This window comes from Capricornis sumatraensis, chromosome 6 (assembly GCF_032405125.1).
Source record: "Capricornis sumatraensis isolate serow.1 chromosome 6, serow.2, whole genome shotgun sequence".
NCBI lineage: Eukaryota > Metazoa > Chordata > Mammalia > Artiodactyla > Bovidae > Capricornis > Capricornis sumatraensis.
The window spans coordinates 15,562,330-15,581,059 of record NC_091074.1 but is presented as its reverse complement, the minus strand read 5'-3'; the positions used below and the strand labels follow the sequence as shown (position 1 = coordinate 15,581,059).

General features: G+C 39.4%; 1 protein-coding gene across 1 annotated transcript; it reads right to left on the bottom strand.

Annotated features, from left to right (window-relative positions):
* Positions 1–2,389: 2,389 nt before the first annotated feature.
* LOC138081548 (beta-defensin 43-like) lies at positions 2,390–8,680 on the bottom strand. The gene is made up of 2 exons (XM_068974747.1): positions 8,623–8,680; positions 2,390–2,541 (listed from the first exon to the last, which is right to left on the bottom strand). The coding sequence occupies exons 1-2, from the start codon at positions 8,678–8,680 to the stop codon at positions 2,390–2,392; spliced, it is 210 nt and encodes a 69-aa protein (XP_068830848.1).
* Between the last annotated feature and the right edge of the window lie 10,050 nt (positions 8,681–18,730).

The window sequence follows — 18,730 nt, the reverse complement described above, 5'->3', positions numbered from 1 at the left end:
GGATGAAGAAACTTGAAACAGAGAGGCAGAGATGGATGCTCCAGGCTGTTCCAGGGAACAGAGATAAGATGCTAAGGACACATAGTAGTTTCAAAGAAGACATTAGTTCTGGATTTTGGTCTAGGGAATCTGTGAGTTTTGTGGGGGAACTGAACTGATGGCTTTGGCAGAGCAAAAGCATGAGACGTTTAGAGGATACATAGCGGGTGGGAGAGGGACTGTTCCTCTAGGACTCTCAGAACTTGCACTTCGAAGTCAGTTAGAAACCAAGGCAAATTTGATGCGGGTCAGAATCAATCAATAGAGCAAGTTGTTCAAATATATTAACTTTAAAGCATGATAGGAGCATATGGAACATTGGTTTGAGGGGTCAAAATTTGTGTCCTATGGAAAGAAATCAGGAACTTGATACTGAGAAAGGTCCACTTAAGTCACTGAAGCAGCGAGTCAACAGCTTTGCTTGTGGTTTGCTAAAGTCAGCAGAGAGCTTTTACCCTTTGTCTGAAAGCTTCACATTCTAAAGGTATCATTTAAGGGCCATAGGTAAGTATTCGAGAGGCATATGAGAATTGTGAGATTTCTGCCATTGTTCTGAATGGCAGGACCTTTAGACTCATGATGTCTCCCCTGGACTCCTTTGTCCCCAGGGGGTGCCCCAGGGATAATGGGCTTGTGAAAGGCAAATTCACTTGCCAGTGGCCGTTGGTCAGACCACATTGATTACTTTTACACTACAAAGGCCTTTGGGCAGGCTGGGTGGAGAGACTGGTAAGGTTGAATACACAAGAGTGGGGAATTCAGTAGGATGACTCAGAGCCACTCTCACCCTCTTAAGCTGCCTGCCTACCACTCCTGATCCCTCAGCCTCCAGAGGCACCCAGGTCTTGAGGTGAGGAGAAAGGCTACTCACTGATTGAAATCTAGGCGTCAGGTCCTCCAGACCCATTCACACTCACCAGCCACCAACACTTTCCACTACTTTGTGATTAAGCCTGGGCAGGCAGGCAGGCATACAGGAAAAAGTCAATGAGAAGCAGGCCTAGAACCAGGGGCTTCTGTACTTCTGTGTTGGTGATCTTTCCTTCTTTAAACGACACTTGATAATCAGACTGTTATCTGTTTGAGATCCTGCCTGTCTCCTGCCATGGGGCCTTGACAGACTCCTGGGGTCTAAATGTTTTCCATTGCAAATAGTTCCAAGCAAATCTGCTGGGCCCTGTTACCTGTCTATAGTTGATGAGTGATTCACATGCGTTGGGACTGTGGAACCTAGTGACTCATAATACATCTCTGGGAAATAACTTAAGAGCAACTGAAAAAGGGACATGACTGGGGTCTTTGGAGCCTGTTCAATTTACCATTAGAAAGTTGTAAAGTGTAGTCTTCAGTCTTATCCAAGGCGTTATGACCCTGCGTGTTTAATTCTGTTTTTGTTGGCAGTTAAAAGTGGAGCAAATGCATTCATAAGAAGATTCTTCAACACATGCTGGCGAACGAAAGGTATTTGCAGGAAATCATGTTATAAAAGTGAAATATTTCATGTATTCTGTGACGTGTCAATGCTTTGCTGCATTGATAAAAGGGATTTGCCTTCAATGGTTGGGAAATAGTTGTATCTGAGGTTCCTGCTGACTTCCTCTGAGGACCTTCTGAGATGTACCATCCCATTAAAACGATGGCTTTAGCCTATCAATATTTCTGTGTTGGCTGTATGTCTCTTTATTTAGAGGAGTTCATTGTCTCTCCCATGGAAATAATCTCTTAATCGAATTCCTTGTCTTCAATATTTTTATTCTTTGTTAATTTTTCCTATTAAAATTTTCCTAAAAACTTTTTTTTTGGGAAATATACCATGTACTCAGAAAAATGTAAAAATCATAAATGACCCTCTTAACAAATTTCACAAATTTAGCACATCCATGCAACAGTAGTCTTGCTTGGGAAATTCCACAGACAGAGGAGCCTGGCAGGCTACAGTCCACGGGGTCACAGAGAGTTGAACATGACTGAACACACACACACACATACACACAGTTCATGTAATTTTCACAACGCTAAGATGTAGGTACCATGGTTATCCCATTGTGTAGATAAGGAAACAGGATAGAGAGAGACTAGAGAACTTATCCAAGGTCAAATAGTTTGAAACTGGTGGGGCTGGTATACGTACTATAGATGAAGTAACAATGTGGTGGATATAAGTTGAGGAAATTAATGAAAAAGTGCACACGTGAAAACAGTGTGAGCTTTTATGAAATATTTACTTTAACTTGACCATCTACATATATAATTACCATGAGTTTCCTTTATCCATCCTATTAATTATGCTTATATAGACAAGGGAGTTTTAAACGTCTTTAGATTTCTGAAGAAGATGGAGTTAGACTTTTCACCACTTCTTTTTTTCCTTAAATTTTTTCTTCTCTCGGCAGCAGATGGTCCAGTCAGCACAGTATCTAACTGCGTATTCGTTACCATTGCACTTCATTCTGCAGTTATAGTATCCTGGAGGACATCCTTCCTGAAAAATGAGGCTTCTGGCTTTAAAAAGAGAAAACACTGTGTTGTGTGTTTGTATATTTTAATATTTGAACACTTTAATATTTGAAGTGTTTCATAATAAAACAACAACAATAAAGAACTTTCCAGAAAAAATGACCAAAAAAAGAATGGCGAAGAGAAAACTGGCTGTACTGAATAAAGATAAATGAGAGTTTCTTTTCTAGAGTAGTTAGTGAGCTGAGGCTGAAAGCGGGCAGCGCTTCTGATAAGAACTGTCACAGCATATTTTTGGCTATGCTAAAATTAATGATCCATTTAAGTGTGGGGATTCATGATTCAGGAAAGGGTGTTTACTTTTAGAAGTGAAGTGTCTGAAAGTGAGTGGGGATGAAATCTCATGTACAGGTGAAGGGGTTGGCCTTAGGTCGGAGTATGAAGTTTAGAAGGCAGGGTGAGATAAAATTAGGTAAAGGTTCATGGTAGTGGGAAAATGGGGATTTTGTCACTTATTGCTTTTCCTGTCTTGGTGAAAAAGCAAATCATCAACTGAGAATGAGAATGGGATGGGGAAGTTGGGTCTTGGTTTCCATTTTCCAGTGTGTTTAAGCTCAGAGCCGTTGCCTCCTTTACTGAGGAGGTTTTTGAGACCTGCACAGGGTCCCACATGCCATGACCTCTCACCCTGGTTTCTAGTTCTGGATCTTAGGTGTTTCTATCTATCCCTTTACCCCAAGGAAGCCTAAGTTTTATAGGAATCACTTGCATTCATTTCCTTACTTAAAAATAGTGTTAGTACTTGAATTTCATCCCTATATACTGTAATTTAGTTTTTTCTTTTTATAATTTTTGATATTCCTTCTAAACCTACAGATTTTTCCCAAATCCATTTTTTATAGTTTTCTTACAGTTCTTATGCTGAAGAACTTGGGGGTGTTTAACCTGTAGTGTTTCCTACAGTTTATATTTTTCTGATTGCATACTCTTAGAGAAATCAGCATGTTCCTGTGTCCTCTGCATTTTCAGCAAATTGGCAACTGAATTCAGACGCTTGACCAGACTCATGTTTGATTCCTTTAGCTGGCTGTACTGCAGCTGGTGGTGGTGATTGTGTGTGTGTGTGTGTTTTATCAGGATGCCCTTGATGTCTGGTTGTCTTATCTTTTGGAGATAATAGCAGCTTCTGATTCCCAATGACTACATTCATTAGTAATGGGGGTTGTATGTTGGTGACACTGTAGTTATATATCTTTTTCATTGTTTAGTTGAAATGTACACGACTCAGTAAGTTTGGTGACTATTTACACTTGAGCATCTTCACTTTACCACTTTACACCTGTGAAATCATCACTACTGTCAAGATCATAAGACACTTTAATCACATATGAAAATTTCCTCTCACTTCCTCTATTATTATTATTGTTGTTATTATTACTTGTGGTAAGAATACTTAGCATAAGATCTAGACTGTGAAAAATCCAGGTACACAATTCTGTATTGTTAACTGTGGGTACTGTGTGTAGGAGAACTTCAGAACTTCTCTGTCTTGCATAAATGAAACTTTGTAGCTTTTGACCAATGTCTCCCGGTTTCTTCCACCCGTCAGGCCCTGTTAGTATGAGTGTGCCATTTTTGGATTCCACATATAAGTGAGATCACACAGTATTTGTCTTTTTGTGTCTGACATTTCATTTAGCATAGTACCCTCCAGGTCCTCCCATGTTGTCACAAATGGCAGGATTTCCTTCTTTTTTAATGCTGAATTTATCTTATATATATATATATATATATATATATCTCACATTTTCTTCTTATGTGTGTATCTGTTTTTCACTTTTATTGAGGAATGACTGATAAAAATTGTATACATTTAGGGTATACAATGCAATATTATGTAATAACATATACTGACTTGATACCACCGCAAGATAATTAACATATCCAACACTTCATGCGTCATCCTCTTTTATTGTAAGATCACTTGAGATCTACTCTCAGCAAATTTCAAGTGTAAAATACATTATATTGACTATTTTTATTAACTATAGTCACCGTATTGTACATTAAGTCTCTGGAACTTGTTCATTTTATAATTGGAAGTTTGTACCCTAACATCTCTCCGTTTCCTTCCCTGCCCCTCCAGCCCTTGGCATCCACCATTTTACTTGCTACTTCTTTGACTTGTACTTTTTTATGTTCCGCACATAAATGAGATCACACAGTATTGATCCTTCTGTGTCTCACTTACTTGACTTAGCATAATGTCCTTCAGGACATTTGTTCATGTCAATGCAAATGGTATAGTTTCCTTCTTTGTAAGGCTGAACAATATTCTGTGGTATGACTACACACACACACACACACACACACACAAGACATTTTCTTTACCCATTCATACATTGACAAGACACTTTGGTTGTTTCCTTATCTTGGCTAGTGTGAATAATACTGCATTGAACATGGGAGTACACTTATCTCCTCAGCATCTCTATTCAATATCGTTTTTTGAATATATACTCAGAAGTGGAATAGCTGGTTCTTATGGTGGTTTCTAGTTCTAATTTTTAAAGGAGCATTCATATTTTTTCATAATTACTTTTTCAATGTATATTTCCGCAAAAGCATACAAGGTTTCTCTTTATATATCTACCAATACTTATCATTATTATTATGATAATAGCTATTTTAACAGGTGTGAGGTGATATCTCATTGTGGGTTTGATTTGCATTTCTCTGATGATAAGTGACTTTGAACACCTTTTTGTATTCTTTTTGGCTATTTGTATATCTTTTCTGGAAAAGTATCTGTTCAGGTCCCTTGCCCATTTTTAATTGCTTTATTATTATTTGGGCTGTTGATTTGTGTGAGCTCCTCATATGTTCTGCAAGGAATTTGCAAACCCTTATTGCAATGGCACCCCACTCCAGTACTCTTGCCTGGAAAATCCCATGGATGGAGGAGCCTGGTAGGCTGCAGTCCATGGTTTCACTACAAGTCAGACACGACTGAGTGACTTCACTTTCACTTTTCGCTTTCATGCAATGGAGAAGGAAATAGCAACCCACTCCAGTGTTCTTGCCTGGAGAATCCCAGGGATGGGGGAGCCTGGTGGGCTGCCGTCTATGGGGTCACACAGAGTCGGACGTGACTGAAGTGACTTAGCAGCAGCATTGAGTATAGGGCTTGCAGATATTTTCTCCTATTCCTTAGGTTGTCCTTTAACTCTGTTGATTGTTTGTTTTGCTTTGCAGAAGCTGTTTAGTTTCATGTGGTCCTACTTATCTCATTTTGTCTTTGGCGCTTGTGCATATCCAATAAATCATTGCAAAGATCAGTGTCATGAAGCTCTTCCTTAATGTTTTCTTCTAGAGATTTTACAGTTTCGGGTCTTCTGTTTAAATCTTTAATCTATTTTGAATTGATTTTTTTCTATAAATGTTCTCTGCATATGGCTATCCAGTTTTCCTAACATCATTGGTTGAAGAGACTCTCCTTTCTCCATTGTGTAGTCTTAGTACTCTTGTTGAATATCAGTTCCCTCTGTGTTTTTTTTTTTGGGGGGGGGATTATTTCTGAGGTCTCTATTCTCTTCCACTGTTCTACATGTCTTTTTTTTTTTTTTAATTATTTATTTGGCTATACCAGGTCTTAGTTGCAGCATGCAGGATCTTTGATTTTCATTGCGGCATGCCAGATCATTAGTTGCAGCATATGGGATCTAGTTCCCTGACCAGGGATGGAATTCAGGCCCCCTGCATTGGGAGTGCAGTCTTAGCCACTGGCCCACCAGGGAAGTCCTTCCATATCTGTATTTATGCCAGTACCATACTTTTACAATTTTTATCGCTTTGTAATATATTTTGAAGCCATGAATTACTATGCCAGCAGCTTTGTTCTTCTTGCTCAAAATTGCTTTGCTATTCAGGGAATTTTGTGGCTGCATAAGAATTTTAGGGCTCATTCTTTCTTCCTTCTCTCTTTCTTTTCTTTTAAAAAATTTTTCAGCTGTTTAAAAGTTTTAAAAAGCTGTTCTAAAATTTTTTTTTTCTATCTCTGTGAAAAATAACATTGGGATTTTCACAGGGATTTTACTGAATTTATTATTTGCTTTAGGTTTTATGAACATTTTAGCAGTATTAATTCTTTCAGCTGCTAAATAGGGGATAGCCTTTTATTTGCGTTTTCTTTAATTTCTTTCATCAATATTTTGTAGTTTTCAATGTACAAGTCTTTTACCTCTTGGGTTAAGTTGTATTCCTCAGTACTTTGTTCTTTTGATGCTGTTATAAATGAGATTGGTTTCATAATTTCTCTTTTGAATAGTGTGTTATTAATATGTAGAAATGCAACTGGTTTTTGCTTATTGGTTTTGTTTTCTGTAACTTATTGAATTTTTGTACTAGTTCTAAGTTTTTGATGGTATCTTAGGGTTTCTACATATAAGATCATGTCATCTGCCTACAGAGGTAACTGAGTCTGAGTTGTTTCTAACTCGAGCCTGGAAGCATATTCAGTGATACAGCAATGTCAGTCAAATATATATATATTTAAAAAGAAACAGCTTAAAGAATGGGAGAGAATATTTGCAAACCTGTATCTGCTAAAGGTTTAATGTCGAAAGTATATGAAGAACAGACTAGTGAAAAACAACTAAATTAAGAAATAAGTAGAGAATTTGAGTAAAGAAATATACACATGGTCAATAAAACACTTAAAAGATGCTCAACATCATTAATGTTGCAAATTAAATGCAAATTAAAACTGCAATGAGATTTCACTTTATACTAACTAGGATGACTATAATAAAAGAAACAGACAATAACAACTGTTGGTGACTATGTGAAGACATTGGAATCCTCAGGCACTGCTGGTGGGATTTTAAAATAGTGAAGCTATGAAAAATAGTTTGACAGTTCCTCAGAAATTTAAACAGTGTAACCATAAAACACAGGTATATTTCCAAGAGAATTAAAAATATATCCACATAAAAGCTTGGATGTAAATGTTCAGAGCAACATCACTGATAAAAGATCCAGACTAGAAACAACCCAAATGTCCATCAACTGATGACTGGATGAATAAAAGGTATATCCATTTACTATAATACTATTTATCAGTTGAAAAAGATTAAGTACTGATGCATGCTGCAATATGGATACATTTTGAAAAACCTGTTGCTAAGTGAAAGAAAACAGACACAAAGTGTTACATGTTATCTGACTATGTTAAATATCCAGAATAGGTAAATGGATAGAAACAGAAAGCAGATTAATAGTTGCCAGGGTCTGAGGGGAGGAGGAAGATGGTGAATGACTGCTAAAGCATATGGAGTTTCTTTTTTGGAGTCATGGAATGTTCTGGAATTGGATAGAGATGATGGTTGAATAACTTAAGGAATATACAGAAAACCACATAAATGGTACACTTTAAAAGAATGAATTTTATCTCATAAAAGAAACAAGAACAATAAAGGAAATCTTGAATTTCTTGAATTTCTTTAGGAATTAAAAGGTGATCTTAAAGTAGTAAGTGCATCATAAAAGATGTCAATTGATAGTAATGTAAAACCCAGTGATAAGCCCAATGATTAATATATATTTAACACATAGTATTGATGGATTTTAAAGTTAATTTGGGAGGCTTAGATTGATTATTCAATAAGTAGGCCCTGTAATTGGTTACTTGGTTAAGTGTTAAGATGGAATCTTAAGTCCCACCATACATAAAGTAATAAAGTAATTTCCACATAAGCCCTTACCTAGATCAGTGATCGGAGTATTGTGTAAACCACAGATTATGATGGAGCAGCCTCCTCTTCACCTGGGCCCTTCTAATCTCCACTCATTTTCCATTTTTTTCAGTTCCCCAAATTTCCTCTGTTCTGTAACCTCCTTTCACCTTCTTTAGATCAAACAATCTTCAAGTAAGAGTTTATAGGTTAAATCACTGGAGGGTACCACCTTACAGCTGTTGCCCTAACCACCAGCTCTCCACTACTCTCCCGTTCTTTGTTATATGGTACAATCTGCTCTTTTTCTAATTTATTTTCAGACTCTTGAAAGACCTTGTATTCTCTTTCACTTATATTTTCATAACTTTGGAATGAAAGGTTTCCATCTTACCTTGAGGAACTATGGACAGTAAGGCAAGAACCCCAAGGAGGGAAAGCAAGATCTTCATAGTTGAATAAGAGAGAATCTGTAGCTGGGATGGAGAAAACTTCTTTCTACATTCAGTACTCAAGAAGTGAGTTGCTGTATGATTATTGAACCTTTCAGTGGCGAGAACATTTCTGCATTCCAATGAGCCTTCATATCAGGAGATGCCATGCAATGGACGTGACCCTCAGTCATCCACGGGACATTTGTCAAGTGTCGGCAGGGTGTGGGCCGTGACAGAAGAATGTACAGCTCTTACAGAGAAATAGCAGCCACGATAAAGGGAGAAGGGGATACTCTGTTGAAAAATCATTGTCTTATGGTTCCTGGAGGTTAAGGCAACATTTATAGAGTAAAAACATCCAATTTGTTTCCCCAGTAATACAATAAGAGAAGCACTAGATATAATAACATACCTACTTTTTTAAAAAAATATTTTGAGGAATGTATGTTAGCAGACTTCAGCAATGGAATTGCTTTTGAAACCATACACAGGTTTGTGAGATATACAGAAGCTTATGTTTGATTGTCTTTTTGCCCAGCCAACTAATGAGATCAGCTTATTTTTATATCTAGAATCTTAGTGAACGCACATTGTTATACATCACTGTCATATGCAATGTGAGGGAGACCAAAAAGGAAGAAAGGGACTGAGGTGCATTTGGGAAAGCAAATAGCCCAGGAATGACAATGGCAATGCAGTCTGAGCATGTATCTGACAAAGTGGCACAATTACCTTGCGTGTGTGCGTTTTCAGTCATGTCCGACTCTTTGTGACCCCATGGACTGTAGCCTGCCAGGCTCCTCTGTCTATGGAACTTTCCAGGCAAGAATACTGGTGTGGGTTCCCATTTCCTTCTCCAGCAATTACCTTGCAGACTCTAGGGAATGAGCACAGAGGAACCCTGGAGTAGTGTGGATGACCTAGGGAATTGTTAAAGAAAACATGAATAAGAATGCCAGCTTTAGAAGCTGCAGAGTGCATTCACATTCATGATCTAATTTGGTCTTCATAATTTCTTAGACATTACTTTGCCAACAAAGGTCAGTCTAGTCAAGGCTATGGTTTTTCCAGTGGTCATGTATGGATGTGAGAGTTGGACTGTGAAGAAGGCTGAGCGCCAAAGAATTGATGCTTTTGAACTGTGGTGTTGGAGAAGACTCTTGAGAGTCCCTTGGACTGCAAGGAGATCCAACCAGTCCATTCTGAAGATCAGCCCTGGGATTTCTTTGGAAGGACTGATGCTGAAGCTGAAACTTCAGTACTTTGGCCACCTCATGCGAAGTGTTGACTCATTAGAAAAGACTCTGATGCTGGGAGGGATTGGGGGCAGGAGGAGAAGGGGATGACAGAGGATGAGATGGCTGGATGGCATCACCGACTCGATGGACGTGAGTCTCAGTGAACTCTGGGAGATGGTGATGGACAGGGAGGCCTGGTGTGCTGTGATTCATGGGGCCGAAGAGAGTCGGACACGACTGAGCGACTGAACTGAACTGAGCTGAACTGAATTTCTTAGATGCTGTTACTCTACATTGAGTAACTTCCTTCTGGTGTCCAAAAGGAAGCTCCTTTCTTCCATGGCTTCCTCTGAATACCCCTTCCACTCCTAATGAAGTATGTAGTCACACTATGTGAGCAGGTCCTCCATGGCTATGGAGGCCTTGACAAATGACATCAGGAACTAAATTAGGGAGGGAGGATTGGTGGAGAGATAGGGATTGAGGTCCTGGAAGAGGCCAGTTTCACAGGCCTTAGCCTAGGAGGGCCAATGAAGGGGCCAAAAGCTCTGGGGATGGCTTTTCCTAAGCCTGGGCTCAGGATTTTTTCTCCTCTGAAGTTGCTGTGACAATGGCACCTGGGGACAAGCCCCTATCAGCACCCTAAAAACTCATGGAGGCATTGTTCAGGTCAGGGGAGCATGCTGGTTACTGATGACTATTCCATTTACTTAAATCTGACTGGCTGGGAATCTTTAGCCCCTCCAATCATGAAAGGCTTTGAAAGTATAGTTTACATTGCAACGGAATCACATTTATGAACACAAATCATTGAGTTCCCTAACGGAACACTAAGGGCTGAATCTTCAATGATATTTTGTCATTTTCTATAAAATTTGTTTCTCGTCCAAAAAGATTTGGAGCCACGGGATGGGCTTGGAAGGCTGCCCAGGAAGCCCAAGAACACTGAGTGATCCATGGGTTGGTAGTCAGGGACATCATCAAAAGGAAAGTCAGAAGACAGTTCATTACATTCTGGGGGTGGATTGGTGGGCACCAGTGAGTGCTGAAAGGAGGCTTATCACCAGATTGCTAAGGGCCTTGGCACAGAAAGAGAAAACACTTTGACAAAGGCCTTTCCTTAGAAGAACAGAGAAGAAAATCAGCTATCAAGCTATCAAAGTACAGATTGTCACAGCAGGAGAAAGGAGTTAATTTACCATGAGATAGTAAATTAGACTTAGGAATTCTTGAGTTTTATTATTGAATTTAGCTCTCCAGAAGGACAGTAGATACTCAGATACTTTACAATCAAGGGTTCGTTGTTTACCTTCCTTTTCTGTCCTCAGTAGTATTGAAAGCTTATTATTTAAAGCAAGTTCCTGGGCTTTAAAAGCAACAGATACAGTAACCTTCCTTTCTTTAGTTTACTTTTTATGTGAAACTCTAACTTTTCCCCCTTTGTCTCAGGAAAATAATAATATGTCCTCTATTTCCAGTTCTTTTCATTTACTTCTTACTCTGAAGATTTCTGACATGTCTTTGTACTGAATATACTTTTGGTAAATGACTAACAAATTTTCCTCTGTATAAAATCAAATATATATATAATACATATACATATAAATATGTACATAGATACCTATATACTATATGTGTTTATGTTTTTATTCTGATTCCTAAATATTACATTTTTATTTTAAAATTGGAAAACTCATAAAATTATTAAGATGATAATAAACATATTGCATTATTCTACCACCTAAAAGACCATTCATTACTATTTTGGTTAGTTCTAGTCAGTCAGCGGCAGCAGCAGTCAGTTAAAATAACATGTAGAGAAGAGTTTAAATATTATTATAGAATACAGCGAACTCCCTATACCAAATATCCGAATGAAATGGACACTTGTAGGGAATTATATGCCAGTAGCAGATGACACCACCCTTATGGCAGAAAGTGAAGAGGAACTAAAAAGCCTCTTGATGAAAGTGAAAGTGGAGAGTGAAAAAGTTGGCCTAAAGCTCAACATTCAGAAAACGAAGATCATGGCATCCGGTCCCATCACTTCATGGGAAATAGATGGGGAAACAGTGGAAACAGTGCCAGACTTTATTTTTGGGGGCTCCAAAATCACTGCAGATGGTGAGTGCAGCCATGAAATTAAAAGACGCTTACTCCTTGGAAGGAAAGTTATGACCAACCTAGATAGTATATTCAGAAGCAGAGACATTACTTGTGCCAACTATGATCTGTCTAGTCAAGGCTATGGTTTTCCCTGTGGTCATGTATGAATGTGAGAGTTGGACTGTGAAGAAGGCTGAGCGCCGAAGAATTGATGCTTTTGAACTGTGGTGTTGGAGAAGACTCTTGAGAGTCCTTGGACTGCAAGGAGATCCGACCAGTCCATTCTGAAGGAGATCAACCCTGGGATTTCTTTGGAAGGGATGATGCTAAAGCTGACACTCCAGTACTTTGGCCACCTCATGAGAAGAGTTGACTCATTGGAAAAGACTCTGATGCTGGGAGGAATTGGGGGCAGGAGGAGAAGGGGACAACAGAGGATGAGATGGCTGGATGGCATCGCTGACTCGATGGACGTGAGTCTGAGTGAACTCCGGGAGATGGTGATGGACAGGGAGGCCTGGCGTGCTGCGATTCATGGAGAGTCGACTGAGCGACTGAACTGAACTGAACTGAATGTTGGCCAATAAAATAAAATTGCAAGTAGTTGAGGTTCTGTCCTTTCATATTCAAAGGATGCTAGACTTTATACACAATCTTCAAGGACTAGATAATTTCTGTTTTGTGAGAGGAATTCAGATGATAGAATAAGCTAGATAGCTACTCAACACCTTTTATTAAATAGAGTGGTCACTACATAGATAGATCACACGGAAACGTATCAGTTGTATGTCACTACATGACGAATATCCCAAGATGTAGTGGCTTAAACCAACAAATGTTTGCTGCCTCACCATTTCTGTGGGTCAGGTATCTGGGTGTGGCTTAGCTGGGTGCCTTTGGCTCAGAGTCTCCCCTGAGGTTGCAGAAACGGCTGTCACTGGGCTTGCATGTTCCTTTGAAGGCTGGGACAGGTCTCTTTCTAAACTTAGTCACATGGTTGTTGGCACACTTCAGTCCCTTGCCACATGAGCCTCTCCATAGAACTTCTTCTGGCTTTGCAGCTGTCTAGCCTAACAGCCGGAGAAGGCAATGGCAACCCACTCCAGTACTCTTGCCTGGAAAATCCCATGGATGGGGGAGCCTGGTGGACTGCAGTCCATGGGGTCATGAAGAGTCGGACATGACTGAGCAACTTCACTTTCACGCATTGGATAAGGAAATGGCAACCCACTCCAGTGTTCTTGCCTGGAGAATCCCAGGGATGGGGGAGCCCGGTGGGCTGCTGTCTACGGGGTCACACAGAGTTGGACACGACTGAAGCGACTTAGCAGCAGTAGCAGCAGCCTAACAGCAGGTGATCTCAGAAAGAATGAGCGATTAAACCCAAAATGAAACACATAGCCTTTTATAATCTAATTTGTCATACAATATACTATATTCATCATATCTAAGTTGTTAAGTCCAGGTCACATTCATCTGGTGGAGGTTTTAGTATCTGCAAAACAACTCAGGAATGTGTGTCAGATACACACAGATATCCATGTCCTTCAGGGTGGAACTAATGATTCTGTGATTGCTGTGTGGCTGATCTATTGTTTAAATTGTTACTAGTTTTCTTGGCCAAATTGCAGTTTTTTGTTCCGACATGTTCACATTCTCCTAACACATTCTCCTAATCATTAACTCTTGAGCAAACCTTTTGTCACAAAGGGGAGGCCTGGGAGACTAAAGTCTATGAACAAGACAGGTAGAGAACACAGTAGAGTCTGTCCGGGGAAGACCCCACAGAGCACTGCTTGGTTACAATATGAACATGGGGATGCCTGATCTCAAAACAGCTATTTTGAATTTTTTATTATCTGAATCACTCAGACAGTAAAGAATCTACCTGAAATGCAGGAGACCTGGGTTTGACCCCTGGGTCAGGAAGATACCCTGGAGAAGGGAATGGCAACCCACTCCAGTATTCTTGCCTGGAGAATTCCATGGACAGAGGAGCCTCATGGGCTACAGTTCATAGAGTTGGACATGACTGAGCGATAACACACACACACACACACACACACACACACACACACACACACATACAGAGACCATAATATTCCATGGATGTGAGCTTGGTTGTTGAACTATCATTTTCTTTTTGGTGATGACATATTTCCTTGATTATTTTAGAAATATACCAGTTGTCTTGAGATGGGAACTGTTCATTGGTGCAGCTGTGTCTGGGGTTGTCTAGGATTTTTATGGGCAAACATGTCCATGCTTCCTGCTCCCTCTTGTGGCAGAATAGTAAAACCTTTATATTTTCTCTCTTTTAAACTACTCACCAGGCTGGCTGCTGGAGACCTGCTTTTGCTTTCCAAAAGGTGGTGCTAAAGCTCCAGTTTGTGCTGGTCTGCATTTCTGTGAGCACTGTAATCGCGGGACCTGCTCTTGCCACTGAGAACATGGGAGCAAGCTCATGGGTCTGGTTGCAGTGTGGTGGGAGATGCGTAGGTTTATCACTCAGGGTTTGGGACGCCCATGATCCTGGTGGGAAAGAGCCTTAGGTGGGGAACTCCCAGAGGCTTGTGTGCTGCAGATATCCGGCTCACGTCCTGAAGCAGCCAGAAGGGATGGTGTCCCTTTACTGCCCTTTCAGACACTTTTCTGCTTCTTTCCCTCTTTCCTTCCTACAGGCGTGAAGCAGCAAACACCTCCTTGGATCTTTGCTGGTTACCTTCAGATGGGGTGTTCTGTTTGTGTTGTTATTAACTTCAGTTTTTTTCTCTTGGTCTTTGTATTGGCAAAGTTTTTCTACCTTCTTGCTTTCTCTTTTGGTAGAATGCTCAAATTTTTATGTCTTCTCTGGTTCTTACAGAGGGGCTTCTCTTATAGCTTATCAGGCTGGCTGCTGGAAACCTCTCTTTGGTTTTGCAGAAGGTGGTGGTATAGCTCGCGTTTATGATTTCTGCCTGCCCACAAACTATGGTCTATTTTCTGAGCACACCCCCATCTATGGTTTTTGCCTTTTCATATGTGTGTGCAGGTAAAAGCGTACGCTAAAGACAAAAAAGTGCATGTACTCTTCTAAACAAAAGAATTGGCAGATAAAGAGTTTTCAGAAGAAGGAAAAGGTAAAATTAAGGTTTGTAGTTTTCCCAATTAGACAGTTCAAAACTATTTGCAATAAATGCCCAAGGAATGTCTCAAGCAGACAGAACAGTGACCTTGATATGATGATTCCCATCAGAGATTTAAAATGGCTCTGTATTTCATTCTAGGAACTACGTAACTGAAGCATTAACCACAGCCAATGTTTTCTCTTTTTTAAGAAACCAATCCCAATTGCTAAGCTAAACCAACAGTGAGGATTAAGGCTAGCTCACAGGAATTGTGAGCTAAATCCTAAAAGATGATGCTGTTGAAGTGCTGCACTCAATATGCCAGCAAATTTGGAAAACTCAGCAGTGGCCACAGAACTGGAAAAGGTCAGTTTTCGTTCCAATCCAAAGAAAGGCAATGTCAAAGAATGCTCAAACTAGTGCACAATTGCACTCAACCCACATGCTAGTAAAGTAATGCTTAAAATTCTCCAGGCTAGGCTTCAACAGTACATGAACTGAGAACTTCCAGATATTCAAGCTGGTTTTAGAAAAGGCAGAGGAACCAGAGATCAAATTGCCTACATCCGCTGGATCATCAAGAAAACAAGAGAGTTCCAGAAAATCATCTATTTCTGCTTTATTGACTACGCCAAAGCTTTGACTGTGTGGATCACAACAAACTGTGGAAAATTCTTAAAGAAATGGGAATACCAGACCACCTGACCTGCCTCCTGAGAAATCTGTATGCAGGTCAAGAAGCAACATTTAGAACCAGACCTGGCATAACGGAATGGTTCCAGATAGGGAAAGGAGTATGTCAAGGCTGTATATCATCACCCTGCTTATTTAACTTATGTGCAGAGTACATCATGTGAAATGCTGGGCTGGATGAAGCACAAACTGGAATCAGGATTGTAGGGAGAAATATCAGTAACCTCAGATATACTGATGAGACCACCCTAATGGCAGAAAGTGAAGAGGAACTAAAGAGCTTCTTGATGAAATTGAAAGAGGAGAGTGAAAAATTTGGCTTAAAACTCAGCATTCAAAAAGCTAAGATCATTGCTTCTCGTCCCATCACGTCATGTCAAATAGATGGGGAAACATTGGAAAAAGTGAGAGACTTTATTTTCTTGGGCTCCAAAATCACTGCAGATGGTGACTGCAGTCATGAAATAAAAAGCTGCTTGCTCCTTGGAAGAAAAGTTATGACAAACCTAGATAGCATATTTAAAAGCAGAGACGTTACTTTGCTGACCATGGTCTGTCTAGCCAAAGCTATGGTTTTTCCAGTAGTCATGTATAGATTTGAGATTTGAACCATAAAGAAAGCTGAGCACTGAAGAATTGATGCTTTTGAATTGTGGTGTTGGAGAAGACTCTTGAGAGTCTCTTGGACTGCAAGGAGATCCAACCAGTCCATCCTAAAGGAAATCAGTCCTGAATATTCATTGGAAGGACTGATGCTGAAGCTCAAGCTCCAATACCTTGGGCACCTAATGTGAAGAACTGAATCCTTGGAAAAGACCCTGATGCTGGGAAAGACTGAAGACAGGAAGAGAAGGGGTTGACAGAGGATGAGATGGTTGGATGGTATCACCGACTCGATGGACATGAGTTTGAGCAAGCTCTGGGAGTTGGTGATGGACAGGGAAGCCTGGCGTTCCGGCAGGGAAGACTGTAGGAATTCCTGCAGTCCATGGAGTCACAAAGAGTCAGGCAGAACTGAGAGACTGAACTAAACTGAACTGAACACAGGAATTGAGCCCCAAATACCAGGCAGGTCTGCAGGTGTCAAGGTGACACCTTTGACAGTGATAATGCCAGGGAGTGACATGGCTGCACCCTGGCAGCTCATGTCATTTATGCTTTCAGCAACTTAAAGAAGCTTCCTTGTATCTCTGTCTGATTAATGGTTTTGTTAAAGGAACATATGCTGAGTTCTATCAACTGCTATTTCAATACACTTTGAGATGATCAGAGATTTCTCTCCTTTAAAATCTTGATATTCATTCATCAATAGTTGTCTTAATAAACTGCAGTCATCTTGTGTTTCAAGGACAAACTCTTTCTTGGTCATAACACACTGGGCTTTCAATATAGTAACTGAGTGGCTCACTTTGCTAATGTTATTTAGGAGTTTTGCCCTTGTTTTAATATCCAAATGAATCATTTCTTTCTTCTTTGTGTGCTTATCCTTTGGGATTTTTCCTTTCCCTAATTTTTGAAATTGTGTTAAAATACACATAACATAAAAACATACCATCTTAACCATTTTTATGCATATAGTTCAGTGGTATTAAATCCATTTATATTGTTATGAAGACATCTCCATAACTCTTTTCATTGTGTAAATTTGAAATAAAGGTGAAAATAAACCTCCTAAAGAATAACTCCTCATTCTTCCCTACCTACCCTTAGTCCTGACGATTACATTATACATTCTGTCTTTATGATTTTGACTATTCTAAGTAACTCATATAATATAGGTATATAAAATATATTTATCTCCTTTTGTTGACAGTATGTAAAAAAGGTTTTGTTTTTCACTTGGCTCATTCTTTCTAATGTTATATAATTCAGTGTAGCAAGATACTATTTCTAGTAGAATATTATTTCCCTCCTCTTAAAATTTCCTGTATATAAGAATCAACAAAGTCATTATTAAATATTATTTATTTTATTTATTTGGCTGTGCCACATGTTGGTTGCAGTATGCTGGGTCTTCAGTTGTAGCATATGGGATCTATTTCCCTGAAACAGATCCTGTGCCCCCTGCATTTGGGAGCTCAGAGTCCTAGCCACTGGATCACCAAGAAAATCCCAACAAAGTCAATATTAAATCTGAAAAAATATGTTCTACAAAAGTAATCACTATGCAGGAACTTCAGTTTAGTTTCAGTTATGTTTTCTCTTCCCAAGTTTACTTAATCTAAATAAAAAACAAAGTTTCCACTTAGTTAATATAAATAAATAATATGTGATTTTCATTTTCTTAATTTTCTGCCAATATAACAAGAACTTGAAATTTAGGAATGTTGGAATTTTAACTACTTCTACATCCTACATTATTTAATTTGAGTTTTTACCTAACATTATAGTTATATCATAAATGTTTTAAAACCATTCTTCCATATGGGTACTACTATTTAATCTTCTCTGCCTGTCTTGTAAGGGTTTGGGACTTGACAATGTATGTCTATAGCAGATACCCCTTGCTAGCTATTAAGAAAATTGACATTGAATTTTTCTTGGGGCTCATAATTAGATCATACATCCTACTCTTCCATGCAGTTCAGCAAGGCTATGCTACTGAGTTCCAGTCAGGAAATGAGAACAGAAGTGATCAGTATCCCTTCCAGGGCTGGACCATAAGAAACTTCTATGTATGTTCTTTGTCCCTTCATATTTAGTGGGGTAAAGATGACCTCTGTTACATTGGAAGCCACACGTTGAAGATGATAAAGTCTCTGTCAGCCAGGTTATGGAATGACCACAAGCAGGTAAACTTTGACTACCAGAAATGCCTTTCTTTCCTAGACTGTGAAGTAGGCTTTTGGGCACTGGTGAAATTTTGCAGCATGTTTATCATTCTGTGTTACTATAACTGGTGTTACCAATCAATGCCTGGATTC

What these genes read in the sequence shown, in the direction of transcription:
- LOC138081548 (XM_068974747.1), bottom strand. Translation starts at nt 8,680, where the DNA reads ATGAAGATCTTGCTTTCCCTCCTTGGGGTTCTTGCCTTACTGTCCATA. An exon ending in ACTGTCCATAGTTCCTCAAG is followed by an intron (nt 2,542 to 8,622) that starts GTAAGATGGAAA and finishes CTCTTTTTAAAG; the next exon opens with CCAGAAGCCTCATTTTTCAG.